Source organism: Nothobranchius furzeri, chromosome 15 (genome assembly GCF_043380555.1).
Source record: "Nothobranchius furzeri strain GRZ-AD chromosome 15, NfurGRZ-RIMD1, whole genome shotgun sequence".
Classification (NCBI taxonomy): domain Eukaryota; kingdom Metazoa; phylum Chordata; class Actinopteri; order Cyprinodontiformes; family Nothobranchiidae; genus Nothobranchius; species Nothobranchius furzeri.
Window position 1 is genome coordinate 56,076,418 of NC_091755.1, and position 23,285 is coordinate 56,099,702.

The 23,285-nt window shown below is 41.4% G+C and overlaps 1 protein-coding gene across 2 annotated transcripts in view; it reads left to right on the forward strand.

Annotated features, from left to right (window-relative positions):
- The window catches only part of LOC107391180 (cadherin-4), a 345,981-nt gene that overhangs the window by 299,241 nt on the left and 23,455 nt on the right, over nucleotides 1-23,285 (forward strand). For both annotated transcript variants that reach the window (XM_054746084.2, XM_070545026.1), the window contains 3 exons: nucleotides 3,262-3,399; nucleotides 10,228-10,413; nucleotides 14,848-15,104. In XM_054746084.2, coding sequence (XP_054602059.2) covers nucleotides 3,262-3,399; nucleotides 10,228-10,413; nucleotides 14,848-15,104 — 581 coding nt within the window. The remainder of the gene's footprint in view (nucleotides 1-3,261; nucleotides 3,400-10,227; nucleotides 10,414-14,847; nucleotides 15,105-23,285) is intronic.

A 23,285-nucleotide genomic window follows, 5' to 3' on the forward strand; every position in this document is an offset into this window, starting at 1 on the left:
CTGCTTGCCTGTGTGTGTGTGTGTGTGTGTGTGTGTGTGTGTGTGTGTGTGTGTGTGTGTGTGTGTGTGTGTGTGTGTGTGTGTGTGTGTGTGTGTGTGTGTGTGTGTGTGTGTGTGTGTGTGTGTGTGTGTGTGTGTGTGCGTGCATGCATGTGTGTGTGTGTGTGAAGAGGGATGGAAATTTTGGGAGATAGAATGCCCTTGGCACCTGTCAGACAAACACAAAAGCCCAAATAATCACATCTGAGCTCAATAAAATGCAAGCTGTGGAGTGAAAATGGCAAACTGAGGGGAAGTGTGAGAACAAAAACAGAGCTGAATGAATGGGAATTACCATGATGAGAAAAGAAGGGAGTGTGAATTGGGCTGAAGAAATAGGGTGATAGAGACAGAGAGGATGAGACACCAATGTGCCAGAAGCGAAGGGTAGGTATGAGGGCAGCGTGGACTAAAAAATTCTCCATTTATTTTTATTCTGTTTTATCTGCACAGTGCAAATCCAGACAGTCACCCTAAAATATAGAATTAAAATCCTGCTAGACTCATTTTTTACTTCAAAGGACTCAAACTGATATAATTTCTTCTCTTGCATCTATCATTTCATCACGTGAATGTCCAGGTTAGTCTCTTTTTTTCTTTTTTTCTTCAGGACATTTTTGGAACACGTCTTTTTTCTCATATTGTAATCACATAATGTTTCCACTTCCTGTTATCTGGAACAAGCTCTGGAGAAAGCTACAGGCAACAATTACCCCAGCTGAGGAGAAAGTTGCCCAAACAGAGCGTCTCTAAATTGGTATAGAGATGAGCATGCTAGGTTCAATTCTTTTTTATTCTAAGGCCAAAGTAGGCCATAGAAGTTAGTGATTATTGGAGTCTTGTCAAATGACTATATGAACAGCTACTTTTTTTCCTACTATTATCGAGTAAGGATAAATGTGGCTGAGTAGTCTTAGAGGAAAGGGGAAAGCAAGGCTAAAAGCCTGCTTCTGTAACTTTTTGACCCTCTGACAATATCAGCTAGATCAGAGCATCTTCAGACCCCTAGATCTTGTAAGATGTTTGCTGTAATTGCTATTATTGAGCTTAAGTGGGCCAAAGAGGGACAAATTCAAGAGTTTCTACGGCACAAATCATGAAGTCCAAATGGCATAACGCTGTTGAACTTTGACTGCTGCGTGCCTCAGAAACTGGTTGGTAACAAGCAGTTGTGACTGAAAGGTATTGATCAAGTAAAGGATTTAGGACTATGATGGCACAGTTTAACGCCCTTAAGTGCTGCTATGATTAAGACGTGCCAGAGCACTCAGTGCGTTGTGTTGACTTATGAAAGGACTTACAGTCGGCATGTAACTGTCAGTCTTTGCCTCAGAGTCTAATACCACAAGATATATGAAGATGTTTCATCGAGTTCAGACATTTCTCTTTTCTGTTTGGTTTTTCAGATTATTTTTTTACCTAAAAAAGTAACATTGTACAAGTACTGCATATTTTCCTTTGGATGGATACTAAGCAGTTTTGCTTGCTTTTAGCACCCCTTTGTGTCCATTATTAATTATCTGTGGTCAAAGCAAAAGTGAAACAGTTGAAATGCATCCTCAGCTTTCATTAGTTATTAGAGTAGTGATTCATCACTAAATCAAACAAATCAGCTGTGTTCACGATCCAAAACACACAGGAATCATGTGCTGCAAGCAGACTGCAATGACATCTCAGCTCCATTTCACTAAGTCCAACAGGGAGCAGTCCAGATACTCTGAAGTTGCAAGTGTGGTATTCTGGCCACAGGGGGGCAGTGTGGTCTGACTGGCATTTCCTCAACCCTGTAAAGGGTAATTTTAGCACACACTGGCTCAAGAAAATGACTTAAAAACATGAAAAAGTTGCATAGTATGCCTTTAATTTTGTGTTGCTTTAAAAAGTTTTTATTTTTTATTGAGCAACCTTCTTTAATGTGACAAATGCCATCTTATTGTAACTGTTTTAAAATAACATTAAAGCTTTTATGTATTTCAGTCATAATGTGAGCTTTTTGCAGTCTGAGGTCTAAAAGACCTTACAGGTCACAAAATACAACAAAAAGATAATTTTTTTAATTTATTCATTGTATCCTCCTGAAATTAGCACTGATCATTATCCCATACTCTGTTCTTAGTTTTTAAGACATCCTCTTTCTCTACTTTGTAAGACCCTCATTGATTCTCCTCTAAAGATTTCCACTGGTCTGCAGTGGACTTGTTGACAGTTGCAGACCTCATTCCCAGAGGAAATTCTCGATGCCGTAGTGCTGTTGCAGTGCTGAGAGTTTTCAGAGGAGCCCTGCATAATTACTTTGTTGTCCAATTAGCGAGAGTGTTGTATAAACGCTGTTCACAGGCTGATGGGACAGGCAGACAAGTACAAGATATGTAGAATGAGAGTTGTCACTGCATGGCCATGTGTGTTTGTGGAGGCGTGTGTGTGTGTTAATGAGTGTGTGCAAGGTTGGAGTTCAGCATCTCATTTAGCATCAAGATGAGAAGGACAGCGAGGAGCTGTCTAATCCTCCTGATGTGGCATCCTGGCCTAATTGGGATATTTACTCGGTAATTAGCAGGTGAGAGAGAGACAGTGGGAATGTAATTGGGAATCTCAGTGACAAGACATATTATCCAGGCAGTCAGCTCCCAGGCTCCATCCTTACTGCAGCCCATTAGCTGCACCCTGGGACAGAGAAGGAGATAGAAAAAGGAAGTAAAAAGAGCCACATGGTTTGAAAAGCACTCTAAAAATGCCTCCAAGTCTAGAAATACAAATACAAGAATCATTTTCAGGTTCCATTGAAGTGGCACAGTGTCATTTCAAAAGAGGAAATTGCATTTATTATTCCCTCATATTACTGCTTCACAGATAGTCTGTTAATCTCTGTCAGTTGGATCATTGTCTTCACATCTGTCCATCACTGCTACTGAATAAGCAGAGTGTTTGATGGCTTTGATGGAATGCCGTGTGGGGAGGCTTCACAGTCCAGACTGGATGGTGTTATGATGTCTGGCCAGGTTCCACTGAGGAGGTTTCAGCTCTGTCAAATGAAAGACTTCACCCTTGTGATTCTGTGTTTCAAACAAGACCATGGACAGCGACTGCAGAACAGAACACAGGCTCAGCTTTGTTTCCCCCAGGAGTCACAGGCTGTGGCTGCTGCTGTCGGCTCGTGGAAGAGAGAGCTTTTTGCAGATGAATAACTGCATACTGTTTTCTTTCTGTTCCTGCTTTTTTCAGAAAGTGTCTCAGTATACCATCATTGTGCAAGCCACGGACATGGAGGGCAACCTAAGCTTTGGCCTTTCCAACACAGCCACTGCTATCATCACAGTCACGGACATCAATGACAACCCTCCCATGCTGACCTCCAGAACTGTAAGTTATTACAAATGTGGGGGTGTGAAGAAGATAACGATTCAGAATGAAGAAGAATTGCATTCAGAGTTGAAGAGGAAGAAAATGACTAGAATGCTAGAAGAAAAATATATGAGAAATATATCTAAAGAGAAAAAATGAAAGGAGGAAAGCAGAGAGAGGCAGCAGGAAAATGAAAAACAGTAAAATTAAATTCTGTTTCAGCCCAGGGTTATTGGTGTCCCAACATTTCAAAATAAAAGTCATCCCAGGGCACTTTACAAAGAGGCAAAGCCAACTGACTACAACACATTTAGGTTTTACTGAATGTTATTGTGTAAGACAAGCTTTACTAAAGAACAATGACAGAGAATATTTTAAACACACACTCACACACACATACACAAACACTCATGGAATACTAATCCATATTATTGACATTCACCAGCAAGAATATTAAATCCAGCAAATGGTTAATGATCGCTGCCATCAGAGGGATATTTACTGTAGAATGATGATTACATTACAGTAGGTCATTACTGGGAGCAAAGTAAAAATTAAAAGTCTAATGTAATGCATGTCATATACAGTAGCTTATTAAATCAATATAAAAATAGAAAAGTCCTTTTTATATCATTCCTCCTTAAGATCTTTCATATGACCTGAGTTGGCCGTTTAGAAGTTTGAATTTTTTTTATTATTTTTTTCAAAAGATTATTTTAGAAATGAATAATTCCCAATAAAAACTTAAAGTGTTTTCTTTATCACTGATCATTCTGAGAGAAAATCTGCTTGGAGGCAGGATGTCTAATGATGTGATAAAAACATGTCTGCTTGTGATGCCATCGTTGTGTAACATCTTCAGATAACTGCCGCAGTCGCGCATAAGACATAAAAGGAGGATCCTGTTACTCAATAGTAAAACGGTTTAGATTACATCACCTAAACCGTGTAAAGTTGAAATTGTGATTGCTCAATTAAAATCTCCCAACTGCTATTTCTTGAGAAACACAATGCTGATATTACTTGTTAAGCCAGGAGTGAGTAACACCTAGGATATTCTAGATAGCTTGGCTTCTTTATGTCCCACAAGATGGACGTGCTAACATTTAGTGTTTAAGTCAAAGTGGATTCCTTCCATCTTAGAACTGATCAAACATCCTAAAGTCCACAGTAGTTTATCCAATGTTATGTTATAAACATTTACACCACCATCAATCATGCAGTCCTACAGTTATGTACAATATGTTTAACAAGTAGAAATCATCATACATAAAAATATATTCCCATCATGAGCAAAATGCATCACAACCATTGTGCCCTGGAATCAGTCTCAGCAGGATAGTCCTAATATTTCTGCTGAAATATTCCTGTACTACAAAATAGTTGGCAGAGAAATGGTGTATTGATGAAAAGTAGATCTGCATACTCATAAAGCCAAAGCCAATGCAAAAATAGTTCATTAGTTCTGACTTCGTCCAGAGCCCTCCATCGGGCTAATGAGCTTTACAGAGTTACTATCAACATCCATGCTTTACAGTGGGAATGGAAATTATTCAGAACACCGTCAATGTTTTACTGTTTTGTTACGTTGCAGCCATTTGCTAAATTCAATTAAATTCAGTTTTTTTCCTCATTAATGTACACACGTCACCATGTTGACAGAAACATGCAGAATTTTAGAGATTTCTGCAGTTATAAAAAAAGACTAACTGAAAGATCACATGGTCCTATGTATTTAGACCCTTTACTCAGTATTTAGTACTGGAGGGCTGGTATCCAACAGGTTTTAGTTTGAACCTTGCTTCTACACATCTGATTTCAATCCTCAGGTGATTAACAGGCTTCTGCAGAGCTAGACGAGCTGCTGCAAAGGGGATTCAACCACTAAATAAAGTACCTTGGCCCCCCAGGACCAGAATTGGGTACCCCTTATTTAGCAGAAGCACCCATTTGAGCTAATACGGTCATGAGTCTTCTTGGTAAAGATGCAAAAAGTTTTTTTACACCTGGATATGGATCCTCTGCCATTCCTCCTTGCAGATTCTCTCCAGTTCTGCCAGGTTCGATGGAGAACGTTGGTGGACAGCCATTTGTAGGCAGAGATGCTCAATTGGACTCCCACATTATATTGTGATCCATGCAAGCATTGTTTAATGAACAATCATGTGGAAAAACAAGTTTGCAAGAACCACATTTTTGAAGTTTGAAGCTATTTTAAGACAGCAGCAACTCACTCTGTTCTGTGCTGCTCAGACTAGTAATTAATTCATCTGTCCTATCGTAGTTAAACTCAATTTCACCAAGGAGAGTTTATTCAAATAATTATCAAAAACATGGAAGTTTGTAACTATTTATAACATTTATAAACCTCCAAAAAGACCATCATTTCCCTGTAGTCATTGTATGCTTTTCTCAGTAGTGACAAGCCTGGGAGGACAGAGTCCTTATACAAAACTACTCCAGGAGCATTATGACTAAGACATGTATGCTGAACCTCTTCAGCTGGTAGTAAAGTAATGAGCATCAGCATTCGCCCTGGGGGCTACCAAGACCCTTTTGATGATTAGTTAGCATTGGCTGTATGTCACGTTGTGAGCCAGGAGGAGGTTAGGACCCAAGATGCAAAAAACCCCACAATGACAAAAGCAGGTAGAAAAAAACGTAAAATCCTTTATTTAGGAATACATGTCCAAATAAATCCAATGAGGGCAGGAAGCCAAAAAAACCAATGTCCAAAAATCCTGGAGACAAAAGCTCACTTAAAGAGCACAAACCTAGAGACCAAGTGGAAGCCAAATACCTGGAGACCTAGAGCGGGGAACGAGACAACGCTGACACAACAACGGACCGACAACACACTGAGACGCAGACAGGGTTGTATACACAGGGGTGATTAAGGGAATTGGACACAGGTGAGACTAATAGCAGAACGGAGCAGGGGAGGAAACCAGACCTAACTGGGGAAGGAAGCAAAAATGAACCAAATGGAGATACTGACTAAATGATCCAAACATGAAGGAAACCTAATGATAAGTGGGGTGACTAAGGGAAACGTGAGGGAAACCTAGGGAGAACCTGGAGAGGGCTGGGGACCACAGGTACACAGAAACCTAAGGGGAACACCTAAGGAGAAAACCTAGAGGGATGGGGAACACAGGGGGACACATGAGGGGGTTTCTCAGAACTTGACACTGTAAGCATGTGTTAGCCATAGAGCTCATCAGAGATTTCCTAAACAACACAAAGGCAAGAAAGTCTGCATCAAACGTGCAGAAGATGTGGAGAGAAAACAAGAACAAAGCAAGAATTGATGTGTAGACCAGCATCTGAACTCTAGTTAGAAAAAATATGCGGTGAGGGAATGATGGGGAGACAGGAAAAGATGAAGGAACATTTAAAACCAAGAGCCATATCCTACAGTAGCAGTGATAAAGTGGAGACATGGCTTGTTGTAAATCAGTAGTTCTCCCTGACTCTGCACCACCACCCCTCCCCTTTTAAGCATTAAGAACCCCAACTGATATTAATGATAGCTGGCAATAACAGATTGATATTCTCTAACTGGATTCTACCTATTTTAAGTGCATTTCCATCAGCGTCACACCAGGAAGTTAATACTATCACAGATATTGATGTCAGACTTTAGTGGAGGGTTTGGATTCACGATGAGCAGCACACTTTTATCCACTCCCTTCATAAATCATCCATTTTCGAGGGGAGATAACATAAAAGCCATTTTGTTGAGATTGCAGACCATTATGCAAATATTTAGTTTGAGCTATAAACCCCATAGATCTTTCAATGTGTCCCAGAAATATAAAGTTTGGGGAATTTGTCTTTAATGTTGATGATTAATATTTCATCCTGCCTATCAGAGGCTGGCCTATTTTTCAACCCGGCAGAAGGCGCGCGTGTGTGTGTGTGTGTGTGTGTGTGTGTGTGTGTGTGTGTGTGTGTGTGTGTGTGTGTGTGTGTGTGTGTGTGTGTGACTTTGGATGACTCTTGCATTATGCCAATGATATAGAGAAGAAATGAAAAAAAAATATTGATATCTCTGTTTTTTTATGAGCTCTCTACATGTAAACATTGTTTTTCATATGGTATTAAAGTTTGGTGTGAGGATCTACAGTCCAGCCATTTGGGTATGGCTTTGAAGAATGGACTGCACAGGTTGTCTTGGCCTCCTGCCTGCATCATCCTCATAAAGTTCACATGATAAAGTTCCCCTGTCACTGCTCCCCTTCTTCCTCCCTGTGCCTCTTGTAGCTTCGCCCCAATGCCAGCATAGTGACACAAGATAGAGGGTGTTGGCAAGGTTTGTTGTGTCAAGCGTGGAGAGAAAGCCAACTGTACTCATTGCCAATCACAATCAAAGACTTTCCTTGTATTCCAGCACTTGGCAAAAGATATCAGATATCAGATATCAGAGAAAAAAAAACGACTCATCAAAGGTTTTAGAGATGTTTTCCACTAATCATGTTTTAAAACTATCACAGACTGCAATGTATTACCAGAACCATGACAGCAAAATAGAATGCTCTTCTAATAAAGTGACAGTAGTAGCTCAGGCAGTAGAGTGGGTTGTCCAATAATCGGAAGGTTGGAAGTTCGATCCCAGCTCCCACCAGAGAATGCTGCTGTTATGTCCTTGGGCAAGACATTTAACCCACCTTGCCTGCTGGGGTGGTCGGAGGAACCGGTGGCACCTGTGTTCGGCAGGCCTTACATCTGTCAGTGTGCCCCAGGGCAGCTGTGGCTACAATCATTGGGGAAATTGGGTGAATGACTGATTTTGTGGTGAAGCGCCTTGGGGGGTTGTAGAACCTTAAGAAGTTCTATACAAATACAGGCCATTTGCCAAACCATTGTTAAACACATGTCAGTTCGTGTAAAAGTGGTTTGTTTCTTATTTTTTCTAAATCAGTTCTGCCTGGCAACCCTAAAAGAAATTTCCGAATACACATTTTATCTCATGGCTGCAGTTAGAGTTTGAAATTCAGCAGTTATTCAACTTTCATTGGCAATCAGTGTCACTACCATAAAACCATAAAGTCTAAAGTCTAATTTAAACATTTCTGTCTATGTCGGTACGAAGACTTACAACGCAATTATACATCAGTACAAGGGCTGTCCGACGGAATCACAGAGGGTGGCCTGCCCTGTTTTTTAACTATCTGTTGAAAGTGATGGAGAACTTGTGGTTGGTCAGGTCGCCACTTCGTCAACAGCACCCCTATTTCTCCCTCAAAACAGATATTTTGTGGCCGACACAAAAAAGATTGTACAATGCCTCGCAGAAAAAGTCTGAAATTCTAAGCACGTATTCACCCGTGACTGAAGGAGAACAAGGGTACACAGGAAGCATTTTTTTATGGATGAGAAATGTGGGTTTAGAGGTTCTCTGACAACCCCTCCATCTCCTTCTCTGAACGAAGAGATAATGAAACAAGAAATCTGCGGGAGAAGTATTGATAATCAGAGCTGTGGTTGGGTCTCCAAAGCCTTCCATCCTAACTGGTTAACACTTGGCGGGGCGACGGTGGCACAGGAGTTAAGTGCTCGCCTCGCAATCGGAAGGTTGCAGGTTCGAGACCCGCTCAGTCTGTCACTGTTGTTGTGTCCTTGGGCAAGACACTTAACCCAAGTTGCCTGCTGGTGGTGGTCGGAGGGACTGGTGGCGCCAGTGCTCGGCAGCCTCGCCTCTGTCAGTGCGCCCCAGGGCAGCTGTGGCTACATTGTAGCTCATCCCCACCAGTGTGTGAATGTGTGTGTGAATGGGTGAATGACTGATTGTGTTGTAAAGCGCCTTGGGGGGTTCCAGGACTCTAGAAGGCGCTATATCAAATACAGGCCATTTACCATTTACCATTTGGCCTTAGTCATTAGGATGATAGGCAGTTCCCTAAGGGACCCTGAGAGCTCACGCTGAAGTTTTCTTTAAATGATTGGCGTTGGGGAGTCCCTGAGCCAAAACACACGAGCACACACACAAACACTCCCACGGACAACAATAAAATACGACAGCCTGCCTACTTATCCAAAGCAGACAGTGCATCAAGACCACCCGGACTTGTCTGTTGTCTTAAGAATGTCATTGAGTCTCTGAACAGCTCTGCTGACGCAGCCCTCTAATCTGCCCGGTGCTGTCGGCTGTTTGCTGGTTTATGTGAGGGTTGCCAGGCAGGGAATTATGGTCTGTTGGATTGTTTGGTCTGTGGCTTTGCTCTTTGATATCGTACACCCACATAAGAGGCTCAGTGGCTCATCCAGGCCTGGTACCCATAGTGGATATGTTAACTATGCTGGGTTGTATGCCTGTTGCCTCCAGATGAGTTGTGTCACAACCTCATGTCCCTGGACTTATCATGTTGTTTACGTAGGTGGGGCTGGGGTCAGCTTGTGTTTTACATGGTTGCTGTTTGGAGTCAGTGTCAATTATCCGCTGAGCCTGTGCAGACAAACAGCAATCCTCACCATAACCGACACATGACAGACACCGCCTCATCGGGCTTATCAGAACAAAGCACATGTTTCCAAAGCACAGGGATGAATCAGAACTACTCGGATACACTCAAAAAGCTGCTTTTAGCCTTCCTACTGGTTTTTCTCTTCATATGTTTTCCTGGCCACTCTAAATTTCTAAGGAATGAAATGTCATTGCTCATCAAGGATCAGGTACAAACAATGCAGAACTAAAACAAAGCCCCTGCATATGTGTAGTGTAGGCTGTTTACTGGTTGCTTATGATTCACCAATGACATCTGTTTCTTTCTTAATGACTTCAGGCTCGGTAAAGTATAAAGCCTTTTCACAGGCACATCTCTGGTTTTACCCCACTTTGTGCAGTTTTCTGGTGAGGTCCCAGAGAACCAAGTGGATGTTGTGGTGGCTAACCTGACGGTTATAGACGCGGACCAGCCTCACTCCCCTAACTGGAACGCCGTCTACCGGATCATCAGCGGCGACCCGGCCGGTCACTTCACCATCCGAACTGATCCGGTCACCAATGACGGCATGGTCACTGTGGTGAAGGTAATACACAATCACCATAGCAGGAAGACTTATCTCATTTTCCATGTCGAACATTAAATCCTCTCCAAGGTCAAGGTCAAGGTCAACTTTATTTATATAGCACCTTTACTGTTGCTCATGCAACCCAAAGTGCTGAACAGAACAATGCCATGAAATCAAACATGCTCCAGTAAAAACATGTTAAAATGGTGGCGTTTAAAACAAATTATATGATAAAAACTAGAAATAAAAGGATGAGAGCATCTCTAGATTTAGGTACGAGCTATAATAATAGGCTACAGCGTTCATCGAGGACAGACTGGAGGCTTTGCCTTTCACATGCCCCCTCATGTCCAAAAGAAGGATTGGAGACTAATGCGCCCTTCAGAAACAGCTCATGCACTCAAACACAGACTTAAATACAATGGCTGGTGAGACCACTGTAGCAAATTAGATATTGATTTCTCAATTACAATGGCAACAGTTTTATACACTCATAATGTTCTAGGTGCGGTGGTAAATGACAGCAACAACAAAACCATGTCTTGTTACAACCAGCTATTTCAGTGGTTAGCCCTTTGAGAGGAAGGTTCGCCACATGGTTTAAACCAATTTCCAATTTAAAAAAAAAAGGATTAAACAATAAAACAACTTCATATGGATTAGCTGTGCTCCTGTTGAATGGCCTACATTTGTTTATCTTAAATCTCAACATGGTGCAGGCCTTTTCTAGAAAATTACTTCTTATTACCGTGACCTTGTGGGCCCACAGAAACTTTCATCAGATATCTGGCTTTTACAACTTACACAATAGACAATAATGTTAAACAATAACATGTGGATAGAATTCCCTGTGCAGCCCCAGCAATGAGCACTGGTATTTTGCTTCTCTTCATTATCTCTAGATGACTGACTTTAATAATCCATTCACCTCACTCCCTCTGAAATTCAGTAGGCAGCTGAGTTGCTTAAGCTTGCATTGAGACCCATGGGAGGTTATCAGGAAATCATAAAATAGGAGACAAGCCACCCCCTGAGAGGAAATAAGCAAAGCACCGTCTCAACAAATAAACAGAGGGTCTTGGGATTGCACAGGGAGTACTGAGCCCAAACACTCACATTGGACAACTTGTGAAAGATAAAGTGAAGAAGCTATGAGGAGCGTCTGCCGCGTTGTTATTTTTATCATGGCCGCTAGTACAGACACATCGAATCACATTGACATCTATGTACACATCAGTCTTCTGCAAGGACCTTGAGCGTCTGTGTAAACAAGGCGCGAGGTCTTAACCACAACATGTCATGCATTTATGCTGCTCTCTGGGGAGTTTAGAGAGACAGAATCTGATTTTTACCACACAGTAACAGAGCAAGTTGACAAACAAGCTCACATAAAGAACACAAATAGAGCAACTTGGCTCAAGCGAGTCATTAAGATATGTAAATCACAGATTATGTTAAACATAGTAGTTGACAAGGGATAGAAGAGTCGAGGAGAGAAGTGATGCAAAGGCAGATTTCTGAGGATTGAGAGCTGGAGCCCACAGAGAGCTCAGATCACAGAGAAGTGAGGTGGGGCAGAGGTGAGAAGCTGAGAGGGCGGGAAGTTGGAGTCCAGCAGAGCAAATTATGTAAAAGGGAAAGAGAGAAATAGGTAAAGTGGCACAGAAGAGAGCTACGATGGGTAAAAGATGGAAGCCTTGTTATTGACCTCTCACCCCTGTGGCTTCCTTCAGGCTGTGTGAGTATGTGTGTTTCAGTTAGCCTTCAGCTATACTCTAGACCTCCTGATGCTCTGAATACCACAGGCTTTAGATCAAACAGCCACAAGCGTGGCTAGCCTGTAAATGGGTTCCCTGTGCGCTTTGGGGTCACACACGATCACGCACTCGTGTGCTTACATAAACTCAAACCAAAATGCATGTGCAAATGCGGGCAATGCACTTCACATTAAACATGCACACAAACAATTTCACTTGTTGGTCAACCAACCTTCCTGATTAACAATGCTTTTCATGAGCTGGCAACGGAGCAACACAGCATGCAGATGTGCTCAGAGTCTTTAACTTCATCATCAAACACAAGCGCCACAACAATAATTATCATCTGGCTGTTTCAGAACGTGCCAGCAGTGCACACAAGCAGCATATTTGTTCTTTTTTTATTGCTTTGCTTGTTGTTGTCATTTGAACCTGACGGCGTAGCTGTCATTAAGAGGAAGCAAAACTGCCACTCTGATTTAAGCTGAGTAGCTGCCGACAAACGTGCTCCGACAGCAGAGCTATGGCAACAACCTATGAATAGTCCCGGCTCTCTTCTGTGCATGTGTGTGTGTTGGATCACGGTGGGGACACTTGATGTGACATCTGTTTGTTTATCAAATCAATCAACCAGATACTGGCAAAAAGAGAAATCTTCATTAAGATTTCTATTTTAAAGTCAACATATTTTGAGTAAACACACCATGCTTGAGCACTTGATGAAATCATTAAAAAGTCATTCTTATGAGAAAAGAGCTGCTGCTTTATTCTCTTGCATTTTGCTGAAGAAATGGATCCTCTCTAGACTCATCGACTCATCGTCAACCACTTAACCAGTTCCAGGTCACAGAGGCAGCAGTTTTGCAGCAAGAAACCACAAACTCGCTTCTCCCCAGAAACCTCCACCACTTCATCTCCTGGGATCACAAGGCATCTCAAAGCCAAGAGATATAAGTCCTCACTGTGCCCTGGGTCAACCTAGGGCCCTGCTGCCAGCAGGACACACCTGAAAGAGCAAATGCCTCAACCGCTGCAGCTGACATCTCAGAATGTGGAGGAGCCGCAGCTGTACTCCAAGATGTTCTCGCTGAAGCCGGCTTTAGTCGTAAAAATGTACGACTTCTTTGCAGAGCGAATCTCAAGTCATGTTCTAACCCTAGTCCAGTTTTCAAATGCAACCTGACTGCTCACACTGTACAGGTAGCAACACTTTAGACCTGAAAATATGCTACAAATAGCAGCATGTCGGACTTTTTATTGTGTTGTTATTGATGTCTGCTGTCCATCGGGATTACTGTAGGAGGACACACAGGGATTTATGGGGGTTGGAGGAGGAATAGGAAAGAAAGAAAGTAAATCAATATTTTCTCGGTTTCATTAGACATGAACATGGCAAACATGGTTTCTTGACTTTCCTTGTCATTGTGTGTGAAAAAAAGTGTATAATAGAGATAATAGTATTAACAGGGCTATAGCTGGCAAGCTGTGTTTACACAAATATGTGTATGCGCCGTCAGCGGTTCTGGTACTTTTTGGGTCACGGTGCTGTTTCAACAATGTGATACCCTCATGAGAGACGAGCAAAATATCAAACACACCAGAAAATCGTGATAGCTCACGATTGCTGATCAGGAGCTGTCACAAAATGTTAATCGTCTCTCGTAACCCCTTGTATACTACATGACACACTACACAAAACTCACCCCTATTCTCGTGGATTCTCACCCGAGGGGAGAATCGGCTCAAAAAAGGCACAAAGTTGAACAGCGTCCACCCGGCTTAAGGTTGAATTCAGCCACCCTGTGAAAAGAACTAATTTTGGTTGCTTGTATTTGCTGTCTTGTACTTTCGGTCATGACTCAAACTCATGACCAGAGGTTCATAGCTAGGATTGTAACGAAGATCGAATAATAAATTTAGCAATTTCAAGTTTGTTTTTCCTTTGTTTTCAGACTAGAAATAGGGACTCTTAAGGGTTCTATTAATACTCAGTTTCTTAAGTTTTCTTAATTTATTTTTTTCGTCAGTTTATCAGAAAGTGCAAGGCACACGAGACAACGTTCGGAGCTGTACACAACCATTGAAAATGCTTTTCCTTTTTCTGTTTTTTTTATATGCATTTAGAACTGTGCTTTTGATTCTACATAGTTGTCAACGATCACAGCCCAGTGACGTACTGTTTTTTGTTCAAATGGAACTTCCAAGTTATACAAAGATATGACTGGTTCATACAAAAGCATACATTGAATACCTAAACCAAATTACTGCTCTTCCAATGTTAACACTTATGCATTAAATGGTGCATTGTTCTTCCTCAAACATAGTAGACCAATCAGTCATGTGACTATTTGCTTCCTAGCTCACTTTTGTAGGGTTGCTTGCAGCACACTTTTAGACTATGCTTTAAAAATTAAACCAAAGACCCACAGTTAACACTATTAGTCTCCACAATAGAACGTAGAAATGTGATTAGGATATAATGATTACACACTATTCCAAACACATAAATCTGCAAAGAATAAAATACTTTACAAACACATAAGACATGTATAATATTAAAATAAAGAAAAGCAACCAATGAAGTAGGGTACTACAAAATGTACACTAGGGAGGGAAAAGCAGAATGCCTGAAGGGCTACAACAGTTTATCTTCTCTCCTTCCAAACAGTTTTAATTTATTTCCTTCCTTCTGCAGCCAGTGGACTTTGAGATGAACCGTGCCTTCATGCTGACAGTGGTGGCATCTAACCAGGCTCACCTAGCCAGCGGCATCCTGTCCTCACTCCAGTCCACTGCAGGAGTCACCATTTCTATCCAGGACGTCAACGAACCTCCTTACTTTCCCACGAACCCCAAACACATTCGCTTCGAGGAGGGTGTCCCTGCTGGGACCAGCCTGACCACGTTCTCGGCTTCAGATCCTGACCGACTTCAGATGCAACAGATAATCAGGTGATTACCAAACTTCCCTTTGCAAAAGTATTGTTTTTTATTGTAAGATACACAATTATGAGTTTCTTAAAGGGAATATAAGGATGTTTAACAGCCAATGCATTTCCTCATAAGTTCTTCTGCAATGCCCTGGTCCTGCAGAATGATCCCTGACATGTTACAGTGATTGCCTCTGTATTCCTGTAAAATCACAGAAAAAGAGCACGTTCGAGTTTAACAAGCCAGCTTTCCCAGTGCCTTCCAGAGGCATCATCCGCGCTCATGCTCAGGCATAGCCCGTAGCATTTGCTATCTGTTGCTTAGCGGCAGAGCGAGAGGCACTGTTGCTAGCTCAACAACTTTGTTGCTGTTCCTAATGACTTTCAACCCTCCTCAGTGAATAATTTCTCAAAAAAGCTCCTAGCAACAAACCTAGAGACATTTCTGAGGACCCTTTGTTACATTCTGTAGAACTTTCTTGTTGACATTCCCTGCAGATTAGCAACAAAGAAACTATTTGTGGTCTGAACTGTTCTTCTGGGAGCAAGGAAAGTGAATGATAATCTGTGCATGTGCACGATGACTGACCAATCATAGACCTTTCTCAGCCGGGCAGGCAAGAAAGGTGCAGCTGCAGAGCTGGAGTCCGCCAGTTTACGCTTGCTGCTGCTGCAGATTACCACTTCTACTAGAGAGGCGCAGGCCTCAACCTGCAGTCTCCGGCTCTGCAGCCATCAGGCACTTTGGCTCTTCCGGCATTTTGCAAATAAAGTCAGTGGGAGTTTGAACTACAGACACGTTAGCACCTGCAGCTCTGTGGATCATCTGAATTCCCTTCAGTGGCACGGGGGTGGTTATATCATGAGACACCCGCTCCCACTTGCTTGGTGCACTGGTGTGCGCCTTTGTTATCATGATCTAGGAGGAGAGAAAACACAACGGAGGAGTGGGGAAGGGGGAAAAGCCGCTGTTCAAGAAAATAATGGTAAACACAGAAACGTGACAGAGTCTGTGAGAATGAGGAGATCAGGAGGTCTGAGCTATGCCACTTTATTTATACTTTTAGAATTTATTTTACATGTCAAAGCAATTTGGGCCATTTTAATCATACTAATTAATCATTTTAACTAATAAAATAGTAATAGGGAGAAAAGGGTTGATTCTTAGTAATTGCTTAGCATAGTAGGAAAAATTTTTAGGCTACTTGTCTAGCGTGTCTACATCAAACTACAGTGTTTGTCTAATTTATTAGAGTTGCGTAGAACAGTCTAAACCTGTAAATTGCACCGATATAGGACTGACTCAGCTGTTGTTTTCATTCAGGAGTGTGCACATACAGCATGCACGCCTCGTGCGTGAGCTCACTATTGAAGCTGCAGTTATGCATTTGGCCTAAGAGGGCAATCTCTTTAGATGAGATTTAAAGTCCATCCAGATGTTTTAGTACACAAGCCCAGTGTAAAATAAAGCTCTGTGGACCAAAATGGTCTGAGAAACCTCCTGGAGTGGTGCCATCTCAGTAGCTAGGGGTCAGAGTTCAAGTAGAAGGCTATATATTTGCTTAACCCATTTGTCAAAGTCTTATTGTGTTAAGTTGAGGTGTCAGTGGAGGGTTATGAGTAAGAAGGGTACAGAGGTTAACAGGAAAGGATAGCTTCTGTGGTAAACAGAGATGTGTGCAGTCTGAGTAACATAAGCACATGCATACGCAAGAACACACACATCCACATGGAAAGAGACAGAATACGGCAGATGGAGTGAAGATGAGGAGGTAAAGAGAACAGCTGGCTTCAGACCAAGTGCCTGACACTGCATTATTGCCCACCTGCACTGTTTTTGTTTATGCTAAACATTTCTCCATTTCAAAAATAAACCACTCTTTAAATTACTAGTCAGCTTTTCTATAAGACTTTCCGGAATACCATTGATGAAGAGGTACTACTATAATAACATTTTAAGATGGATCAAAGCAAAAGCTTTAGATTCTGATGATGCACCTGCACAACTCAGTTTTGTTTGCTGATAGAAAAAGGAAGTTGTATTGACATAACTTATAAAAGAGAGGGGGGGAAAAGCAATTGAGATGATAACACAAATGTTTAGAGTGGGATTAACGCCACCTCCCTCCAACCATTTCATACTCCACAGCTTTTGCCTTCCAATTTTCTCTGGGGGAACAGATATAAACAAATTTCCCAGCTAATTTCACAGCAAATGAGAGTAAATTGGGTGTACATTATAATTTAGGAAGACTGTAAAGCCACCAGCTGGGCTCTTTCCTTCTCTGTTACTTTTTACACTCTCTCTTTCTCCCTTCCTTGTTTCACCCTTTATTGAATTTACTTTGAAGTCAGTGTTTTGCTCAGTGTTTTTCTAATGACCTGTTCAAGTCTGCAGCACTGCACAACCTGGAATCAGTTTAGCCTTTGAGCTTTTCAAGTAAAGTTACCAAGCAGAAACCAAAAACAAATCATTATTTGTCTTATTACATCATCTAATAAATAAGGACTAACGTAGGCAAATCTGCCTCTGCAATTATTGGAGTCCCATCTGCAAAGGATTATTATCAATCCTACTGCTTTGCACTATTTCTGTCACCATTCAGAAATAATTTGAGTGCAAATATTTGCAAACTACTGTGACAATTTTTCCCTCTGTAACGTATTGATTTGGTTGAAAAAAGAAATGCTACAAAATTGCACTGAAGATGTTGAATGATTTAGAAATTTGTTTTTAACAGTTTATTTTAGAGTACTTGGCTTTAAGGAACAATTGTGCATCATTTAAATCTGTCCTGACCATTTGTTGGTGGAAACAGAACACAGACGTGGAAATAATTTATGAGTGTTAAATGTCAAAAGGCCAGAGGGGCAGTGAAGTAAGGCAAGGGGAGAGGTGACTGAATTCATCTGGGGACTATCAGGGGAGTGCGGGTCAAGGTTTGGACCTGACAGGTGTGCATTAAAGACAGGATGGGCACTGACTGGCCGCCCCATTGTGGTTGAATCTGCATGCACGTGAAGAAAAAGAGAGGGAGGGAGAACGAGGCATCATGCATCACCTGTCAGACACCCAACCAGTAAGGTCGAGACATGGGACTGGAGACACTGGCATAAATGATTACCCAAATCGCCTCTGCAGAGCTTGAGACATGCATTTTTCATCCTCAGGGTCGAGGGTTTGAAAAATAAATGTCAGCCCTCTCCCTGCTGCTTGCTAAGACCACTAACCTGCCAGGCCTAATCATACATCCGACTGTATTCAAACACCTTCCAACTCCCAAATGTGAGAAGCTCGAAGGTCGAGATGGAAGGCATTGGAAATAAGGCATATGAACAGATAGTTTCACAAGTTTAACATATGAAGCCAAAGTTCTGTTTTAAAGTTGCTTTAAAGGAAACAAGAAATGGTTTAACTCAAAATAAATAATAAAAAGATTTTGCTTTAGCACTACGTAGTTTAGACTTGGAAACAAAAACTCGCTAGAGTGTTGGTGCTTTATCAGGAGTTGCACTGTTGACCAGAGCTTTATTGTTTACCTTAAACTATCAGTAAATTGAACCACATGTAATCTAAAGGCCTGGATGGACAGCCACTTTGGGATTCATTAAAAAAGTTTCAGCTCTGGAAGTTTGTTGACTTCTAACCGACTGGTAGAATCCCAGAAGGGTCACACCCACCTTGAGAATTGTTACAGTCACATGCACATGCGTCTCAATGACCCACTCAACTATTGATGTCCCAGACATATCCAGGATAAAACATGGCCTGCACTAAGAAACAGCAACAAAACAAGATATGTGGTTTGTGTTGAACACTCAGTCCATTGCAGCAAGTAGTCCACAGACTTCAATACAAAAAAGACTGGACAACTACTTCATAATGCCCAGTGCAGGAGAGCCAGCCTCTAGGATCAAGACTCAGCAATCCATCTAAGAGATACTACACTGGAGATAGTAGTAATATACAGTTCACTTCACAGACAGGGGAGACAGATGGTGTGAAAGAGGAGTGGTCTAACAAGATCTGTGAGCTTACCGTTTGACTTGTGATAACTTTTAGGATGAGGAAAGTAGCCCTGTATGTTAGATTGAAAGACAAACTACAAGCAAGACAGATGGCTTAGAAGATCGTTTTTGCATGCATTCCTTACATCCCCAACACAGATTTTATCATTATTACTATTATTTTGAAGCCATTTGTATCTGGTTTATATGAAGCTAGCGCAATGTCTGGTGAAGCCGTTCTCGCTGTGTTAACCAAAACATACCCTCAATGCATTGTGTTGAAATGAGCTCACTTCAAAACCTTATAGAGTTGTTTTAATACTTGTAATTTTTTAGGAGATTTGCTAAAATTTGGCTATTCAGAGTCCTCTGCTTTAAAATCAAGGTGTGCTTTGGCTTTTATAATCCAAAGACTCAACTATTTTTGTAATAGTGGCAGGACAGAATTGGTACCACTGACATCTGTCAGATTCCAATTAGAAAATTATTCCAGTATTAATTTTGTAGATTTCAGTTAGCTCAAAAATAATAAACTATACATAGTTAAACATTGTCAGAACTATGGATAGCTCAAAATAAAAAAAAATTATACATAGTTATACATTGTCAGAACCATTGATAGCTCAAAAGAATGAGCTTTACAAAGTTATACATTGTTTAGACTATGTTAGCTCAAAATAATAAGCTATACATAGTTCTACATTGTCAGAACCATTGATGCTCAAAATAAAAAAGTTTACACAGTTGTGCATTGTCAGGAACATGGACAGCTCAAAAATAATTACGTTTACATAGCTATACACTGTCAGGACTGCTGATGCTCAAAGAATACAGTTTACACAGTTTTACATTGTCAGGACTAAGTAAAGCTCAAAAATAATACATTTCACATAGTCATACATTGTCAGGACCATGGATAGCTCAAAAGAATGAGCTTTACATAATTGTGCATTGTCAGGACCATGGATAGCTCTAAAATAATAAACTTTACATAGTCGTACATTGTCGGGGCCATGGATAGCTCATATTAATAACATATACAAAGTTATTCATTGTCAGCACTAAGTAAAGCTAAAAAATAATAAAGTTTACATAGTTATACATTGTCATAACCATGGATAGCCCAAAATATTAAATTTTACATAGTTATACATTGTCAGTTTATTAGTGCATAATACTAGGCTTTTGGGGTCATTCAAACCTAAAACACAAAATAATAAACACCCTTTACATGAGAGTCGGTGACCGCAGTTACCACCTCTTAATATAAAACTGTTATATTTTCAGAAATAAAAAACTGAGAATTGGCATACACTTTTATTAGTATGGAACCTTTGTTTGACTTTTTGCATAGCTATTTGTCCAACTGGGAAATTTAACAACTTTTCCAATTCTTTAAGTTGAAACCTCAGGACAAAACTCACTTCTTGTGAAAAACTGTGTTTTAAAGGCTCAACAGATGAACCAATTTCACTTTGGCCAAAATGTTTTAAAGAGCAGCAAATGTGGGGTTGCAGTTGGTGACAGAGAATTTCATTCTCATGTGTCATTCTTCACATTTTCACAGAATAATATGAAGAAGCAGGTTAATGATAAAAAGCACTGTATTTATATACATATGGTCCTAACTTTTTCCATTTTGCACTTTAATACATCCCAAAGATGTCTTGTAAACATGTTTCCAAAATACGTTCTGCTCAGATTAAAAGCACCCTTTTTTTTCCTTCTGTAGCTTAATCGAACGAATAACAGTTGTAAACATATTAGTTAGTATCAGGTGGTATTAAAAGTATTGGCCAGACTCTGCATTTAAATAGTAGAAATTCTGTTTAACTACTCTTTACCATCTATATATAGAAAAAATAACTATGTTCACTTTTTGTATTGTTAAGAAAGTTTGTCATAAATCATAGAAAATTAAAATTATCTCCCTAAAAAGTGAAAAGCTATCATTAGCATACGTCACCCAAAGATGCAGTAGGATGCATTAGCATTTGCAAACACTGGAAACACTACTCCGTGATTCACTGTATTTTGTTTAACTGTGAGTTTACAGCTGCAGCAAATAGTCTTAGCCATATGTCGTAGTCAACCTGCTCTATCCCCTGAGCTACTGCTGTCCCAATAGAGATTATAACATGAGATAAAACACGTACACAGTAAAAGTAAACAAACCAACTTTGTTTCTGAAGATGTTCATAATCCTTCCATGTTGGCTTTGCAATCAGTGTCCATATCCATCTGCATGTTGCCTGAGTCTTGAATATGTCAAGATGTGCATTAGCCGAGAAAGCTAAGTGCTGTTCTGACATGCGGCTCCGAGTTAGACAGGCTGAGTGACATGGTGGCATGCCGCCAGCTCTCCGATATCTGTTCTCCTCGTAGTAATCCAGAGGAGAAAAAATCTGACCGACTTCCAGAGGTTTCATTAGTTACATCTGACTGATCTCTGGACTCAGCCAGAGTATCGGCAGTGCAGTGTTATGGGTTTCACTGAGACGTGGCTGCAGGACCATATCCCCGATTCCAGTGTCCCTCTGCCAGAATTCCTGACTGTACGAGCAGACAGAGATCTGAAGAGGAGCGGGAAAAGAAAAGGAGGTGGAGTGGCAGTGCTTGTCAACAACAGATGGTGCCATCCAGGTCATGTTTAAGTGAAATGCCGTCTCTGCAGCCCAGATGTTGAACTCTTGGTAGTAAGTTGTCACCCATATTATGTGCCAAGAGAGTTCACCAGTGTTGTCTTGGCAACTGTTTATATTCCACCTTCAGCCATTGCTGAAAGTGCATGTGATGCCATCAGTTCCGTTGTCGCTAAGCTACAAACCCAGCACCCCAATGCATTTGTGGCTATATCTGGTGATTTTAATCATGCCTCGCTCTCTGCTACACTTCCAACATTTCAACAGTCTGTCAGCTGCTCCACCAGAGAAAACAAGACATTGGATTTGTGTTATGCAAATGCAAAGGATGCATTTATGTCCAAAAGAAGATCTCCTCTGGGACAATCAGATCACAGTCTTGTTTTTCTCTGCTCAGAATACACACCACTTGTTCAGAGGCAACCTGTGACAAGAAGAACTGTGAGAAAATGGTCACAGGATGCTGAAGAAGTCCTGCAGGGTTGTTTTGAGACCACAGATTGGACGACTCTCTGCCAAGGATATGAAGAGGACATCAATGCCATGAATGGATGTGTCAGTGACTATATAAACTTATGTGTGGACAACATCTTACCCACCAGAACAGTAGATGCTTCGCTAATAACAAACCCTGGATCACCAGTGAACTGAAGAATCTGCTAAATGAGGAAAAAAAGAGCCTTCAAGGAGGGAGACAGGGAATTAATGAGGAGTATGCAGAAGCAACTGAAGGGCAAGATCAGAGACAGCAAGGAGGAATACAGGAAGAAGCTGGAGAACAAACTACAGAGGAACAATATCAGAGATGTCTGGTCAGGGATGAAGAAGATCACAGGCTTCAAGCAGAGGAAGGATTGCACAGATGGCAGCCTGGACACAGCCAATGAACTGAACAAATTCTTCAATAGGTTCAGTTCAGGAACAAACCCAGCATCCTCCTATCAGACATCCCATCCTTCTCTGATTGAACATTTTCCTGTCACACGCCAGCTCTTTTGTCCTTTAGCACAGTCATGGACTCTTCTGGTTCTATAAATCCATCCTAAACCAAGTCAGGAAATGATGCTGCCTCATTTACCTCCCCCTCCCACCTATCTGTCTCTAGAAGTCAGGTGAAGAGGCAGCTGGAGAGACTGAACAGGAACAAGGCTGCAGGTCCAGATGGTGTCAGCCCCAGAGTACTGAAGGCCTGTGCAGAGCAGCTCTGTGGGATTCTGAAGCACCTCTTCAACCTCAGCCTGGCCCAGGAGAAGGTTCCAGTCCTGTGGAAGACATCCTGCCTTGTTCCAGTTCCAAAGAAAACTCGCCCATCAGTCAGTGACGACTACTGACCCATTGCCCTGGCATCCCACATCATGAAGGTCCTGGAGAGACTCCTGTTGGTCCACCTGAATAAGCAAACTAGGACATATCAGGACCCGCTGCAGTTTGCTTATCGCCATGGAGTTGGAGTTGAAGATGCAGCTGATTCAACCAACCCACTGTCATCTGGACAAAGCAGGCAGCACTGTGAGGGTCATGTTCTTTGATTTCTCCAGTGCATTTAACACAAT